The sequence below is a fragment of the Euprymna scolopes genome, chromosome 17 (genome assembly GCF_053919585.1).
Source record: "Euprymna scolopes isolate OS-2025 chromosome 17, ASM5391958v1, whole genome shotgun sequence".
NCBI classification, from domain to species: domain Eukaryota; kingdom Metazoa; phylum Mollusca; class Cephalopoda; order Sepiida; family Sepiolidae; genus Euprymna; species Euprymna scolopes.
Window position 1 is genome coordinate 93,361,732 of NC_136498.1, and position 17,677 is coordinate 93,379,408.

General features: G+C 34.0%; 1 protein-coding gene across 1 annotated transcript in view; it reads left to right on the forward strand.

The window, feature by feature from the left end:
* Positions 1 to 17,677, forward strand: part of LOC145296845 (G-protein coupled receptor 157-like) — a 375,495-nt gene that overhangs the window by 294,944 nt on the left and 62,874 nt on the right. The window contains exon 4 of the mRNA XM_080142968.1: positions 8,560 to 8,754. Within this exon, the coding sequence (XP_079999094.1) occupies positions 8,560 to 8,754 (195 nt within the window). The remainder of the gene's footprint in view (positions 1 to 8,559; positions 8,755 to 17,677) is intronic.

Genomic DNA, 17,677 nt, shown 5'->3' on the forward strand with positions numbered 1-17,677 from the left:
TCATTATCGTTTTGTTTTGCAATTTAAAAAGGATCCAATAATACTTTTTTATATGAAAATATATTGGCAATTTAATGATTTAAAATATTTCAATCGTTTTTTAATTACAAAAAATTAAAATCAATTTAATAAATAATCATTTTTTACAAAATGTATTTACAAAATTTTACAATATTTATTGATATAATTGGATGATTTAAAAATTTTCTTCTAATGTTTTATATGCAATTCATATAATATTAATCAATATAATAATCGTTTTTTATAATGAGAAAATTTATAAATATTTAAAATCTTAAAAAGTGTAACAAAATGCCAATTACATTTTTATTAGTGCATAAGGCACATCTGATTGAGTGTAAATAAAATATTATTTCTTTTTAATTCTAGTATCTTCCTTTTCATAGCTTAAAATAATTTCCCAGGTAAACATTTTGTTGAACATTTTTCTGTTGAGGCAGATATCTTTTTCATGAAAATATGTATATATGCATATATATATATGTATCCATACAGGTACGTATAATATATGTATTTATATGTATATGTATATATGTGTATATATATATTTAGGTAGCATTTAAAAAAAACATCGTTAAATACAATAGAGAGCTTTTGTTTAATTATGCATGTTTTTTTTTTCAAATTTTCTGATGTTTTTTTTTGCACAAATCAAATGCATAAATAAATATCCCATAGTTAGACTTGCATGTAGCGATTTTGGTGCTTTTCGTTTTTCGTTAAAATATCATCAGGAATGTATAAGATTTGGTTGAGCTGACAGGGTGAGTTCCAGTAGTAGTAGTAGTCGGAAAACGATTTATGATGTAATAATCTTATGCATATATATATATATATATATATAATGTGTGTATGTATATGTGTATATGTATATGTTTATGCATATGTATATGTATATATATATATGTATATATGTATATATATGTGTGTTTATACATGTATATATATATGTGTGTATATATGTATATGTATGCATATATATGTATATATATATGTATTTATGTGTATATATGTGTGTATATGTGTATATATATGTATATATATGTGTATACATATGTGCATATATATTTATGTATATGTATATTTTATATGTATATATGTATATATATATGTATACATATGCGTGTGTATATATATATATATATATATATATATATATATATATATATATATATATATATATATATATATGCATATTGAAAGATTCTTAAGATGAGACTTACCAAGGTATAAGAAGCTTATATTTACAATGATGTTTCTTCTTTTTGGACTTACAAATAAATTCATATATGCACGTATTTACTTCATCCTGTCTACAACTTTCGTATTTTGTATCTGTCTTTCACTCAATTCACCGAGTATATTCATCAGGCAATTTTCGATACTATCTCGCAAGGGTTCATTGTCTTTATAATTACTAAGATTACAGTTAATTTATAAAGTATATTAAACTTTGTTTTTTGTTATCCCCTCTCTCACTCATTTTTCTTCTTTTTCTTCTACTTCTTCTACGTCTTCTTCAGCCAGCATTATCAGGAACTATTAGGAACACAGACTCTATGTAGTATAAGTCATCAAAAGACGAACATTTTCGCTGAATCATATCTCTTCTTTAGTCTCGCTAGACAGGCAAACGTTTAAATAAGCCAGGAGTGAAATTTCACGGTTAGTGCTTAGAACCATTGTGCTATTGACAATAAGTACATTTTGTTGCTCATTACTGACGTACACATACACGCGCGCGCACGCACACACACACACACACACACACACACACACATATATATATATATATATATAATTGTTTTATAGATTGATTTCTTAGATGTAAAACCAATGAAATCCGCGTGATTATTGAAGAATGCTCAATGGAGGACAAAGCAGGTATATTGTTTGTTTATTATACAAACATTATTGATTATATATGGGCATATATGTTTATGAGGAGTCCTATTTTAAACGGACCCACTCTTTCAGACCAAGAAACGAAACGTTACTGAAACAAGAATATATGTTCAATTCGCTTTGTATATAAAAACAATAGAAACAATATATATATATATATATATATATATATATATATATATATATATATATATATATATATATATATACGACTATATCTAGTAATCTAGGCAGACAAATAATATGCTCCCCTTCAACCTAATGGTAAAAACAAAACTTAGGAATAGGTTTCTACATTTTATATAAAAAACACTTCCTATTAGGTAGTACATAGCATAGAATCTTTAACAAGACACATTAAACCTACGCTATAGCTGTACTTAAAACCTGGAAAGAATCGTAAAAAAGCACAATAATAAAATATTGAGGAGGAATAATACAACTACGTACGCTAATAATAACGGTAACAGAATGGCCTCAACTGCCAAAAACCAACTGAATGTCCGCTAAGTAATAATTGCCTCACATCTTTGCTAGTATACCAAATAAAATGTGCACCACAGAAAACCGAGAAATATAAAAATTCTACATAGGTAATACCTAAATGACTTTTTAAAACAGATTCTACGGGCATACCCCGTCAATGAATAATAAAGCGTATGCTACAGATATCTCACTCTTGATGCTCTACTGAAATTTAATCAAAGCGAACAAGACACCTTCATTCGAATGGGAAATTCTTGAGAAAGCTAAAACCACTAACTTTACCCTGTTATTTATGTTTAGCGGAGAAGCTTGAAATTATTAGATTTAAGGACAGAGAAAAATTATTAAATGTTAAAGCAGAATCGGCTATGAGCTGCATGTACTTTGGAGGCTATGCTTAAAATAAGATATAAAAATAAATGCCTATTGGCATCATGGTAGCAATACTACAATACATAATCCCTCATTCCCAATATCTTTATTAATTAATAAACGAATCAAGGGGAGAGTCGAAAGGAAGCAAAGTGGCCCTGATACACTACAAACTAATAAGTATACTAACTAAAAACCGACACACCTCTACTAAATAACTATACTTACTGAAAAAACGTAGAAGAATGGGCTGACATAAATAACTTAGCTTAATGAAGGAAGGAGCCACCCCCTCGCTACCCCACATCACTATTTGTCTACTGTCTTATACGAATGAAAACACAATAGGTGCATGCACTTTGCATACTTACTAATAAAACACTCGAAAACAATTAACAAAAATCATCTAAATGGCTAACATATTTATAAATAAAGTGCTGATATATACCTATGAGAAGGATTATCGTAAAACAGCGTTGTATGAGGAAACCAGGCACATAATTGATTTCAAATAATAACTACGTACTCCAATTAGATGGTTTCCGTAAACGGCATGTTCTACCAATGCAGATATATCTATGCTATTATATCTGTTTGCATGTAAATGGTTTTTAAAACCTATCTCTATAACGAAGCATATAACTGACAAATATATTATATATTCTAGTATTGAGAAAGAGATAAAGAACTTAAATAAAAAAATGACAATCATCGAACTTAAATTTATATATAGAAACAATAAGTTTGTCTATCTACTTCGGAAACGTAAGAGTGAAAAATATAACTCCTACGATATCACCATTATTTAAATTATATGCACAAGACTGTATACTTGTTTACAGAATATTAATTTGATCATGTAGACGTATATTATATTGAAATAAATAAGCAAACACATAAATCAATAAATAAAAACAAGAAATAAACGAGATCGGTATTGCTCTGAAGTCGAACCTTCGGACGACAAATATCGAAAAATTTGCCAAAAACATTAATTCCTTCACCCTCAACTGGGCACCTTTCTACAAGGATGGGTTGCTTTTTTCGTCAATACTAGCGAGGGGTACCCGGCGTTGCCCGGGTGTTTGTAGGTGTGTGTGGAAACTCCGGGGGGGTTAAAAAAAGTAAGTATGAGGATCGAACCCGAACCGTTGAGTCAAAGTTGCAAATTAAAGTGTGAAAAAAATTAACGTGTGACGTTAACCATTACCCCACCGCGAGATGCTAACGGAAACACGTTTGAATTTATTTAATTACTTGGATTTAGCAGGTGCCCGTTTTAATGAGTTAACGAGGTCAAGTTTGACTGCGGGATGGTACCTTCATTTACTGCTGAACGCTTTTTTTCCCCCAAGATGTTATAGGAAAAAGACTAACCCACATGCGGCGAGCGACAAATGTTGAATATTTATCTTCCCGAAATAAAGCAAATTAAATAGACAGGCGAGCTTCGTTGTTAACTGTAAGATATTACGATTTATATGTGATATAAAAAGTTTTTAAAAGTTGTAAAGCGAGCGACCGCTTCGCTGAAAAAAACTTTTTGTTGACAACAGAAAAAGCGAAGACACACATACATAATACATACATACATACATTTTCGCTTTTATATAAATAGATTTTCGAAAGTTATCCCCTCTTTTCGATTAACTATACTTAATTGAAACCTACGTCACTTCCGGTGTCGCGATGGGCGCAAACAGGTTTGGGGGGGTCCCCCTCCTTCGCGGTACAAGTTCGAGACTGCCTGCCTAGTAACACTCTTTTTTTTTTTTTACCTTCAAACACCCGGGCCACGCCGGACACCCAGGCTAGTCTATAATATAAATCTCACCTGTCTGTTTAAATGTATGTATGTATGTCTGCCTAAAACTTTCGACAGACGCGACGGATTTTCACGGGATCGCTATCATTTTGAAGTCGGCCCTTCGGACGACAAATATCGAAAAATTGACCAAAAACATTAATACCTTCACCTTAAACTGGGATCTTTTCTACAGGGAGGGGTCGCTTTTTTCGCCGATATTTTCGAAGTCATCCCATCTTTTCGGTTGTCTAGTCTTAATTGAAACTTACATCACTTCCGGTTTCGCGATGGGCGCAACATCAAAGACGTCAGGGTTTTTTTCACATTCTCTGCCTCCTTCGCGGTACGATTTCGATCCTGTCTGCCTACACTTTTTTTTTTTGCTCAACACACACTTCGAAACACCCAGGCAACGCCGGGCACCCAGGCTAGTATATAAATAAATAAAACAATATGTGCGTGTTTGTGATGAGAGAGTCATATATGTTAGTAAATATAAATAGAATTTATTAAATTCTAACAACTTGATACTTGATCCGGTGGTAATCAATCAAAAATATTCTCTTTGGTGTTATCGATCTCCAGGCAGGATGGTAATTGCGACGTTTTTCTCTCGGTTTTAATGTGATCATGATAATGACAGACAAGTCCTTCTCCTAAAAAATATCTTCCTTCCGGCATTCTTTAGTTGCTACAAATATTTTGTTCGAGTGCCGCTACACATCAGAAAAACCCGCAGGTTAAACCACGTGGATGTATATGCCCTGGACGTCAGCGCTAACCAATTATGAGAATTGTCCAACCTAATTGAACTCGAATCGTCTGCGTGTTCTTGAGTAATCGACTCCAGGGGTTATTTTCGTGACAAGTCGAAACAAAGAAAAAGAAGCATGGAAATAAGCTACATACTAATACCACCATTCTGAAACAAAAAGACGTACACACTTACGTACATATCTATGTCAAACTATACGAGCGGTACCAACTCATTTAAAATGCAATAATTTCTTGCGTCTCGGTGCAATAAATATAAACTAATAAATACAATTATTCCAATGAACTCATTGAAAATTCATACAAATAAAAGCGAATGTATTAGTGAAAAACACATCTTAATTTACGATGTATTTATTACTGGGGCTTAGATGCCGATTACTGTTATGCTGGAAACATGTTCATAAGTGGGCCGCGGTCGAATTCATCACCTCAGTTTTGATTGGCTAACGTAACAGTGACACGTAGACTAAATGAAGTAAATGCTTATAACAAAAACCACTCTCTACTTTGTTCATTTCACATTCAATTTGGAATATATATATGTATGTGTGTGTGTGTGTGTGTGTGTGTGTGTGTGTGTGTGTGTGTGTGTGTGTGTGAGAGAGAGAGAGAATGTTATCTCTACTTGTCGATTCCAAAATGTCGGCTTGAAAATAGACCTATGTGATAATCTATGCTTGGTGGAGAATATTTCTCTAATAATCTTCTTCAATATGAGTTTTGTATATTTTTCCGTGCTTATTTTCATCATTCTTCGTTTTTACTTTAGACAAGTATGCTTATATTAATAATTAAATCAAGATGAACAGTGTTTGAAAAGTAAAGACTGTATTTTTCTTTACGTGTTGTAAAACCATACAAATATAAGCATTTACAAAAAAAAAAAAGATTGACAATAAAGTTCTTGCGGTTTTTTAAACTTTTAAATTCAGATGAACATATCTTGGCTCGAACAAATCATCAGAATCAACACACTTTTTCCAACGTAACACAAGTGTATTTGTGCCAGTAACATAAAAAAAAAATCTTGCGTTCTGGTGGTGATAATGTCGCTGAAAACGTTTTTAATATCGTCTAAGTTTTTGAAGCATTTCTCACGCAGAACGTTTTAGAGATGCTTGAAAAAGTAGGTCTAGAGAGTGTGACAGACGAAATAGAATTTCGTTGCCCAATTCGTTCAACTTCTGCAGAGTTGTGCTAGCAAAGTGCGGTCGGGCATTGCCGTGGACGAGAATTCGGCCTTTTCTGTTGATTAATGCTGGGTGTTGTTGTCGAAGTTTTTTACGCATTTTATCCATTTGTTGACAGTATTTCTCCGCCGTAATGATTTCGCCTGCATTCAAAAAACTGTAATGGATGAGACCGGTCGCAGACCACCAAACAGCATGACCTTCTTTTCGTGTAACTCTGGTTTCGAGAGTGTTGCGGAGCCTTGTCGGCGTCTAACCACTGAGCTGAGCATTGCTGGTTGTCGTAAAGAACCCACTTTTAATCGCAATTCACAACCGCGTCGAGAAACGGGTCGTTCTTATTGCTTAAAAAAATGGAAGATGACATTTCCTAACAGTGTTTCTTTCGGTTATTCAATTTGTGAAGCAACCATTTATCAAGATGTTTTTGTCTTTCCAATCACTCTCAAGTGGTTGGAAATCATCGTATACGTTACATCTAATTTAGAAGCAAGTTCTCCAACAGTTGTGCGTGGATTGGCTCGACTAAGGCTTCTAATTGAGCGTTGTCAACATCCGATCACCGACCACAACGCTCACCATCTTCAAGATTCCCGTCGCCGCCACGAAATTTCTTAAACTACCACTGAACTGTGCGTTCAATAGCGGTTCCTGGGCCACAAGTTTTGTTGATATCACAAGCTGTTTCAGCTGCTTTTCAGCCTAGCTTGAATTGAAATAAGAAAATTGCGTGAATTTGCTTTTTTTTCATCTTTTATTCAACGTTCTGAAAAGAAGATATAATTGTTTTAAAATGATTGTAATTTAAACAATTAGATAGAACGAACAGTGCTGTTTAAAATGATTATAAAGCTAAAGAATTATAATGAAAACTTATTTGAAAATACATCATTTGAAATCAAAATAAAAAATTCCGCAACAACTTTCTCATTAACCTAATATCTTGGTTATTGAAAATCATCCTAATCCGTATATATATATATATATATATATATATATATATATATATATATATATATATATATATATATATATATGTATATATTATACTAGCGGGAGGGGTGGGCTTTTCCCGGGCTTAAAATACGCTTAAATATGATATTTTAATTTGTCCAGATTTCGCATGTATTATTATAGTGTCGTGATTTCAAAAGTAAAAAGTAAAGTATTTGAGTGCCATCATCTAGAATTGAAAGCGGAAGCAAAACTGTAGCATATAAAGCTGGTGACGTTACCACTGTACTAACATGACATGCATATGAACTGATCAAAAATATAAAATCAAAAAAACATTAATGTACAAAATGTATAACGATTTTTTTTCAATTTTGACTCATTTTTGATCCACTTCAAAAATTATTTTGACCGGCTAACCCATAAAAGAACGGTTTGTAAGACTATAACTATCTATTTTAATTCATTATCAAAACAAAAGGCTAAATTTGGTTATATTGTTTTAATAATGAAATTCAAATAACTCCACTGTTATAAAATGCTAATGTAATGTTGAAGCATGAATGTACTTCGCTCTAACATAATCAAATGCGTCTAAAACATGTTTTAGAAGTGTGTTTCATTCTATAAAACAAAATTTTCAAGTATTTTTTTTTTACTCAGACATATTTGTTTTCACCAGTTCTTCAACGGATATAATGTCTGAGTTAGCAAGTTCTGCAATGATGGCAGTTGCAGTAGAAAAGGACATCATTCTAAAGCTTAAAAGTTAAAAAAAAAAACTCACGTTTATTGCAGACGTCGACTTCGATTGTCAAAATGCAATGCAAAAGAATGATATCAAATCTTTTACTAAAGTATATCAATATAATTCAAAATACACTATAAAAAACATAAAATATTTTTGTATATTAATGTCACGATTTTCACAGTGTTACGATTAAAATAATCCTTAGTTGAAATTTCGACAAAAAGGGGGTTGAGCGTTTTTTGTTTGTTTGTCTTTTTTATCTTCCTTTAGATTATACGAATGCTTTTCTTTTCCAGAGAAACAATAGATACACTGACGCTCTAGATGATGATGATGACGATACCACTATTCAGGTGGCGAATCGACAACTGCGTTATATCCCATTAGTGTATGTACTTCTGCGCATGCTCGGAACGGTACGACTCATCCTAGCGGATACCATCAGCAATTTTGAAGACGGGTCTGTAGCCAACTGGTTATCTTTCATGCAGGTAAGCCTTCGTTATCTGCTAATTTTCATTTATTCGTTTAGAAAATTCACTAAATTTTACATAGTCAAATGAAAGTGTAGTGTACACACACACACACACACACACACACACACACACACACACACACACACATATATATATATATATATATATATATATATATATATATATATATATATATATATATATATATATATATACTAGAAAAGATACCTGCGGGACTTTGCTGTATACTCGGGTACCCGCATTATCATGTCAGGTTTGGTCATAATCGGTTCAGTGGTGTGGGTTAAATGAGAGTATATATACATAGGCTATGACCTTGGCCTTTATCTTAAATGGTGTGCAGCATCCCTAGGTGGGAAACTATCATTATGCCATGGTTTGGTCATGATCGGTCCAATAGCTGTAGGAGATGATATATACATAGACTATGCCTTAACCTGTAACATCAACCTTTAAAAATTGTGTGCACATCCTTAGGTGGGGGGGGGGCATCATCATGCCTGTGCTATTAATTGATCATTTTTTTGGTATTTTGTACATTCTCAGGCATTTCATTATCCATGGTTATGGGATTCCGTCATACACTTTCTTGTAGCCGATCCATGCCATGGCTAAATTCTTTTTCTACTTTTTACCGCCTTTAGGATCGTTTGGTCTATGTATAATAGATGATGTGTTCCTCTTTTTCCTTTTTGGCATCCGTTTGGTTCCTCAGGAAGTAGTTCTCAATCATTAATGAAATAATAAATGCATTATTATTATTATTATTATTATTGTTTTTGTTGTTGTTGTTGTTGTTGTTTTTGTTGTTGTTGTTGTTGTTGTTGTTGTTGTTGTTGTTGTTGTTATTTGCCAGTGGTTTAGAAATTTGTGTACTAACCCAACCAACATTTCATTAACAAGAATTGTAAATTTCACTTCTCATAATATTGTTAGTTTGCATAACTAATACTTAGTACAAAATGTAATAATGCAAACCCCTAATCTTAGTATGCATTATCTTAATCTAAAAATGTTGTAATCAATCTTACGATTAAATAAACCAGACAAGCTTACCATTCAAACACTTCCGTGTTTAAATATATATATATATATATATATATATATATATATATATATATATATATATATATATATATATGTGGTTAAGTGTTAGCTTTACTCATTTAGAACTTTTGTGACCAAATTTCAATCAATTGTTACAAGAGAATATGTAAGATGAAACAAGTCAAGATAACGCCACTAATAGTAGAAACGTTGGGAACAATACAAAAAAATTAGGGAAATTGGAATCAGAGGGATGGCTGATAAGATACAACTCATAACAGAAATGAAAACGGTTGCAATATTAAGGAGAACCCTTTAATACGGAGACCAACACACATGAGCTATGGACACAAACTGGACACAGAAAATGCTAAAGATCTGAACTGAAATCATGAAAAATGAAACTGTACGATTGTAAGTTAACTCCTATTGCACCTCTCCCTCCCCTTTTTTGTGTGGTTCACCAAGAACTGACGTCACACCAAATAAGCGAGGCGTGTCATGAAGAATAGAACAAACGGAGGAGAGAAAGCACTAGACAGCCTCTGCTAGATGAGGGCAAAGAGGAGTGGGACCTTGGGAAGGGTTTTTAGCACCGAAATTCCAGAGAAGACCAATGGTCGCCACCAACGAGAAATCAATGGTGAGCGACTGTTACGATAATACACACACAGACACACACATATATATATATATATGTATATATATACATGATAGATTGAAAACATAAAATAAATAACATTACCTATGAGCGAAAATTTTAATATTCTTACCGTAAATACAATTTATTTCGTAATGCTAAATCTGATCTTTCGGGTTTAAATTATAAACGTTTTTTTCTGAAATGTCACCGTTTTGTTCTTTTGACGTTTAACGACTTCTTACACGCACTATCAATTGTTTTTGAAATTCTCTTTTGCTCTGCAATTTTTGTTTTTGTCACCTGGAGATGATTCAACTATGAATCAAAAGTGCTAGTGATACATACGAAATCTTCAGAGAAAGTTGTAAGATTTTTAAAGAGCGGCGTGTAGAGCTTGCTGTCTTAAAACGCGTCTTAAGAAAGACGCATGATAGTGTACTGTCAAAGAAATTGCAACAGGAAATAAAGTTCACTGTATATAGCAGATACTTCCTGTCAAAAGCTGTTTTTTATCATATGAAATCACACAATCAAAGACATGGACGACAGTCTTATGAGAAAGCTTCCACAACACACCTGGCAACGCTAAGTTGTCAGGTGTGTGGTCTCTGCAAATGTAAAAGTCGCCTGACACGGCATTCGAGGATTCACAATATTAACATGCGATCACGTTTACAAGAAGGAAAGTTTTTATGCCACATTTGTGATTTTTGTGATTTGTGAACTTTGATGTAGGTCTAAAGCTGATTTGAAGAGTCATCTACGTGCACACGGACGCAAAAACAAAGAAGAGATGGCAAACTCTTGTTTAGAAGTATCATTCATATATATATATATATATATGTGTGTGTGTGTGTGTGTGTGTGTGTGTGTGTGTGTTGTAATCGAGATTACTTTGTATTCAAAAGGTCAATTCCAAATAGTTCCAAACGGCTTATGAAATAGTGCTCAGTATAGTAAATAGAAATATCTTATTAATATTTTTACTGATACAAAAGCGATACTGACATGATCTTTCAATCGGTAGCCATTAAAATCTACTAACCTGATTTTAATGACTACCGATCGAAACATCGTCATGTCAGTGTTGCTTTTGTACATGTCTGTATTAATAAAATTATCAATATATGTGTGTGCGTGCGCGCAAAGATCACTAGAAACTGTTTCGCCATCAATTTCGTTGAACCGGAGAAGAGTTGTTTTCTCAATCAGGATGCTAACACTTTAGAATGGACTTCCATGAGATGTAATAAATGCTCCAACAGAAATTCAAGGCGAAGTTGATCAGGTGCTCGACGATTTTATTCTCTTCTGTGCAAGGTTCTAACATCTTTTCTTCACATTTAAAACTTAAATGAAAAAAGAACATGTAGGCAGTAATCCAACATTATCTCACACGCAGAAGCATAATAATGAATAAACAAACAAATAATTGAAAAAATAAATATTTTTTATTTGACCCAAAAGCCGGCAAATGTGCATGTAAGATGATGGATCTTTATCAGGAAAAGTTTCCTTTTTAGATCCGAAATGTAAATCAATAAAAACATGAGAAAAGTCAGCTCATTCGTCTTATTCGATTGGCACTTTCTCTCTGCCGGCACATGTAACTTGTTTGGTCCAAGCAATGAGGAAATTCGTTTTAGGTTTAATGCTGCAAATTGTTTTGGCGTGATTTACTTTATAGAAACGCGACATTATTTTTCAGTATCTTAGTAAACCTTGATTAACGATCCATATTTTGTTTAAAAAGTCAAGTTTAATCAATACAAGTTTAGTTAACACAATGTTTAGTTTGGTTTATTTGTTTTACGGTATATTAGTCCTTTCGCTGTGTTATTTTATGCCAATACTTAAAACATATTGTCAACAATTCAAGGTATACAATTGATTCATTAAATTGCATAGTTTATCTATGTCCACTGAAAAAATTTGGGTTTATATTTTGCCAATTCTACATGGGCGTAAGTTAGAGCAACCGAAACTTTGTTTTCAAATCCATCGAAAATAGAGAAGCCATTAAATTTGTATTAAATCAAATATGGCTTCAATATCATCACATAAGATGCAACTATTCTTCGGATTTTTTTTTCTGGCTTTATATTATAATTCGCAATTCTTTCTCATTTTTAAAGTTAAAGTTCCAATTTTTCTGATGAGTCAAAGCGGAAAAAATTCAAAATTGACATAATAATAATAATCTTATTGTTTCTGCACTACCAACCAAGTGCTGTAAAAAAGAGATATTTTGACATGTTGAAATAAATAAATTCTAAGATGAATAATGTCTTGGATTTTGGAATATAGTTGTTTTATCATACATTTATACACACACATACATATATCCGTGTATATATGTATATATACACACATACACACATACATACATATATAAGCGTGTGCATGTAAAAATACTTATACTTTAGTTAATAAGAAACAACGAAATAGAGTTTCATTCTATATTCAAAAAGTAACTTTAATTGTCATCTTCGTTAGTAGTGTATACAAAACAGAAACAGATTAGTAGCTGGAAGTGTTCTTGTGTGTAAGGATAGATTTAATATTATACCGGCTTTTTGACGGAGAGAATAGTTCAGTGTACACGTGTTTGTCGTCGGAATAAAGAATTAGACAGTTCTGTGACGTAGATAAGCTAAGCCGGTTAATGGAGAAAGAAAGTGAAAGGTATCCAGTGTTGTAGCTGATAGAAGTATTGTGCGTCTAGTCTATATATCTACATGAGTAGTCTTGTAGCATGTAAGGAAAGTTTCTGCGTGTGTACCACGTGTTGTGGCAAAGGATTAAAGAGTTCTGTGATGTAGATTAGATACCCGACAAGCCTATAGAAAGACAGAGAGGAAAGTATTCGTTGTAGGAGTTTGCGTCCGATAGTAGAGACGGACAAAGGGTTAGTGTTTCATGGTAGGAAAGAGTGCGTATGTGAAACGCACGTGGAAGCTAGTTTTGACCATAGCCATGTTGGCTTGTAGTACTCGCGTTAGCCTGGGGTCAGCCCCAGGCGAGGTTTACTGCTAGCCAGCAGAGAGGAAAAAAAGTAAGAGTTGCCGATTTCATCTTTTATGTACTCGGTCACGTGATTGAGAGCTGGCTTGTGAATGGATAAGCCAGGGAGACGTTTGATTTAAATCTCGACTTGCGAGATTTCGCCCCTGCCTGCTATTGTAGCAATTTTCGACTGCCATTATACAAACTCATGCAAAAATATATCCTATATTATATTTCTCATATTAGATATTTAACTTTTGCAGACCATATATCTGTTGGAACCATTGCTAGCTTGACCTCTTGGACCCAATACTTTTACCTTGTAGCTCTATTAAGTAGAATCTCATTAAAATGTTGATATAATTTTAAAAAACACATACGAGGGGTGTGCAATAAGTAATACCCCTGATCCACTTTCCATAGCAGTAGAGCAACGAAACTTGACACAGTTATTAGTCTTTCTCTACATAGGAACCACCTAGAGTTATGCATTTCTCCCATCGTTTGATACGGCTCTGGAGATTGGTTTTGTAGAACACCCCAGGTTTGGTCCTCCAACCACGACGTGACTTCAGAAATCAAGGCTGCATCATCTGGGAAACGCTTTCCTTTCAAAAACAACTTCATGGCTGGGAATAGGTAAAAGTCAGAGAGTAGGGAGGATAGAGAAAGGATTTCATAACCACACGCCCGTGCTTCTGATCTGGCAACATGCGAGTTGTGGACCGGAGCGTTGTCCTGCAGGAGGAGGGTACCTTTGCTGATCTTGCCCCGCCTCGTGATTTTGATAGTTTCCCTTAATTTCCTCAAAAGTGAAGCATAATAGGCTCCCGTAATCGTGGTACCCTTTGTCAGGAAATCTGTCATCACCACTCCGTCCTGGTCCCAGAAGACTGTGAGCATGACCTTGCCAGCGGAGGGCTGCACCCTTGCCTTCTTTGGAGGTGCTGAGTCCAAGTGCTTCCACTACATTGACTGGGCTTTGGTCTCTGGATCATAGTGATGGACCCAGGTTTCATTCTGTGCAATTAGTCTTTTGAAAAACTTTGACTCATCTTCTTGGCACATCTCCAACTTCATCCTCGAGTACTCAACACGTTCTCGCTTCTGGAATGGTGTGAGCAACCTGGTAATCCATCTGGCAGACACTTTATACATATGCAAATGGCCATGAATGATAGTTTCCACAGACCCTGTACTAATCTTGACATCTTGGGCTATTTGGCGAATAGTAATGCGCCAATCTTACAAAATGGCAGCCTCAACTTGACGGACAGATGCCTCATCAATGGCAGAAGGTGGGCGACCAGGTCTGGGAGCTGTTTCCACAGACTTCCGGCCATGTTTGAATTCACGATGCCAGCGTTTTACAAGGTCATATGATGGGGCATTATCGCCATAAGTTTCTTTCATTTCATCAAAAGTCTCCTGTGATGTACTTCCTTTCAAATACAAAAATCGGATCACTGCTCGACATTCAACAGGCTCCATTTCACACCTGACTCAGTTCAAACACCTGTAAAACAGAAACCACGTTCAGAGCTGTAGTTTGCCACATAATCCGTAGAGATATAAATCATTGCACATGCAAAACTTCAGCTAGATCAGACAACTGGAAGTGGATCAGGGGCATTACTTATTGCACTCCCCTCGTACTCCTTATGAACAGCTTCATTTATTATTTATCAACTTTATATATACACAGTAATGATTTACTAGATTTAACCATATCAACATGATGGTAAATGAAAAATGAAAAATGAAAAAAAATTTATTTAGATTTAACAACGTTTCGTCTCTGTTTTAAAACTTCTTCGTGGTTGATTTGATGATATAAATTACGAGTACAATACTTGAAAATATTAAATGCGTTGTGAAAAGAATGATTTTGTTCTTTTGTTCATTACTATAAGAAATGAAAATATCGAAAAACAGTGAACAAATATCATATATACTCTAACGGCTATGACACTCGAAAAAAGAACAAAAGCATTAACATCACAAACGCATCAAATATTTTACTTGTATTTTATTTCTTCGGATAAATCATCCCGAAGAAAGTTTGATAAATGCGAAGGGGCTACAAAAGTAGGTATACAGTAGTGTCACGTCAGTATAATTAGTGACAAAATATACTTTTGCATCTCTGCATATAAATAATATAAGTTTACCAAGTACACACACACACACACACACACACACATATATATATATATATATATATATATATATATATATATATATATATATATATATATTGTTTTTAAAATATAATTATCCACTGACACGTGTTTCGTCGTCTACGACTCATCACAGTGGCTTAATCTAGCGAGATTCGAAATTATCCCAACTCGCATTTAGGTAAAAAATGCACTTTCGTAAATAACTGAATTCATTCAAAACGTATCGCAAAAAACAAAACCAATAAACATCCAAGTAAATCTCGATATATCCAAATAGTCGGCGAGATGGACGAGCGGATAAAGAGTTCAGACGCATAACCGTGGGGTCCCGATTTCGAATCTCGCTAGATTCAGCCACTCTGGTGAGTCATACACAACGAAACACGTGTCAGTGGATAATTATATTTTAAAAACAATATATATACCGCTCTCCATATGGGGGTACTAAATTGGTTAAAGGAAAAATTATTCCCAACTCGCATTTATGTAAAAACGCACTTTCGTAAATAATTGAATTCATTCAAAACGTATCACAAAAACAATAAACGCCTCTCTCTCTCTCTCTCTCTCTATATATATATATATATATATATATATATATATATATATATATATATATATATATATATATTAATGAATGTGAATTTTCCTACCTATCCTAAACTATTAACATCAAAATTGGTTATTCTTATTTAATTCTATGATACAGCTTAACAGTTTCAAATATCGTATGCATAGGAATCTACAAACGCCAAAAACATTCTACTTTGTGAATGGATAATATAACATTTATTCTGTTGTCGTGTTACCATTATTTAAGTAATTAACCCCTTCTTTAGTTTAAAGTGTAGCATAGGTCTGTTCATCATGAAAAAATATCCCAGGCATTACCATCTTCTTTTTATTGGAAAGATGAAGTCTCCCTGGCTTTAGCACTTTCTCCAGAGACATATTCTCATTTGCAATGATACGTTCGCCTTGGGTATTACCCCATTTTTTAGGGGAGGGGACAGTATAGTATAGATTCTTTCATCATTATACTATCCTTCCAGAGCTATCTTCTCCCCTTTTGGGGAAATATATATGTGTATGTATGTGTGTGTGTGTGTGTGTGTGTGTGTGTGTGTGCACGCAATTGTGAACTGGTAGACAGCACCATAAACCATTGATAAGACAATCAGTCTAGAAAAACAACATCAACTATATAAGTCTGTGCATGACTGTGCATTTTCCTGTATAATCATGGCTTCCTAGTAAGAAATTATCCTATTCTCCAGACCACAAGATGTGTGTAGGTATTTCGCTGATTCAGGTTGCCATCCTTTTGATCCAAGGATATATATATATATATATATATATATATATATATATATATATATATATTTATATATATATATATATATGGGGGGTACACAAAGAATATTGTAGTAAGTTAACGTCGTACACAGTCTGCTTCATTATAGAGAGTCGAAAAAATCAAATTCAACCCCATCAACAACAAAATCCTTCCATTTTCAAAAATTGTCCTTTGATGTTGCAAGATGGGCGGCGTTCGGTGGGCGCACCAATTATGCTTAGTTATTCAATCGGAAACTAATTGGCACGACGACGGAGAGTGAGAAATGCGTGGGTTTGGGTCGAAGGCGGCAGAGAATACAAAAACAGCAGTAGGAAAGCGCGGTCGTATGGGAAGCGGTACCGGTGTTTATTGCTTTCTGGGAGATGCACACACACGCGCGCGCGCGCACACACACACACACACACACACACACATATATATATATGTATGTGTTGTCAAGTGTACAGATTGTATACGCACATGCAACTATGCGTATATTTACATACAGATAAACGAACGTATATATACATACATATATACACTTATTTATATACATACCGGTACCCGGCGTTGCCCGGGTGTTTCAAGGTGTGTGTGGTTTTGGGTAAATTCAAACAAAAGAATAATAAAAAATCGTTGCCCGGGTGTTTATTTCCGGGGGTGGGGATTAAAAAACGTTTTGGTAGGTAAGTAGGAAGG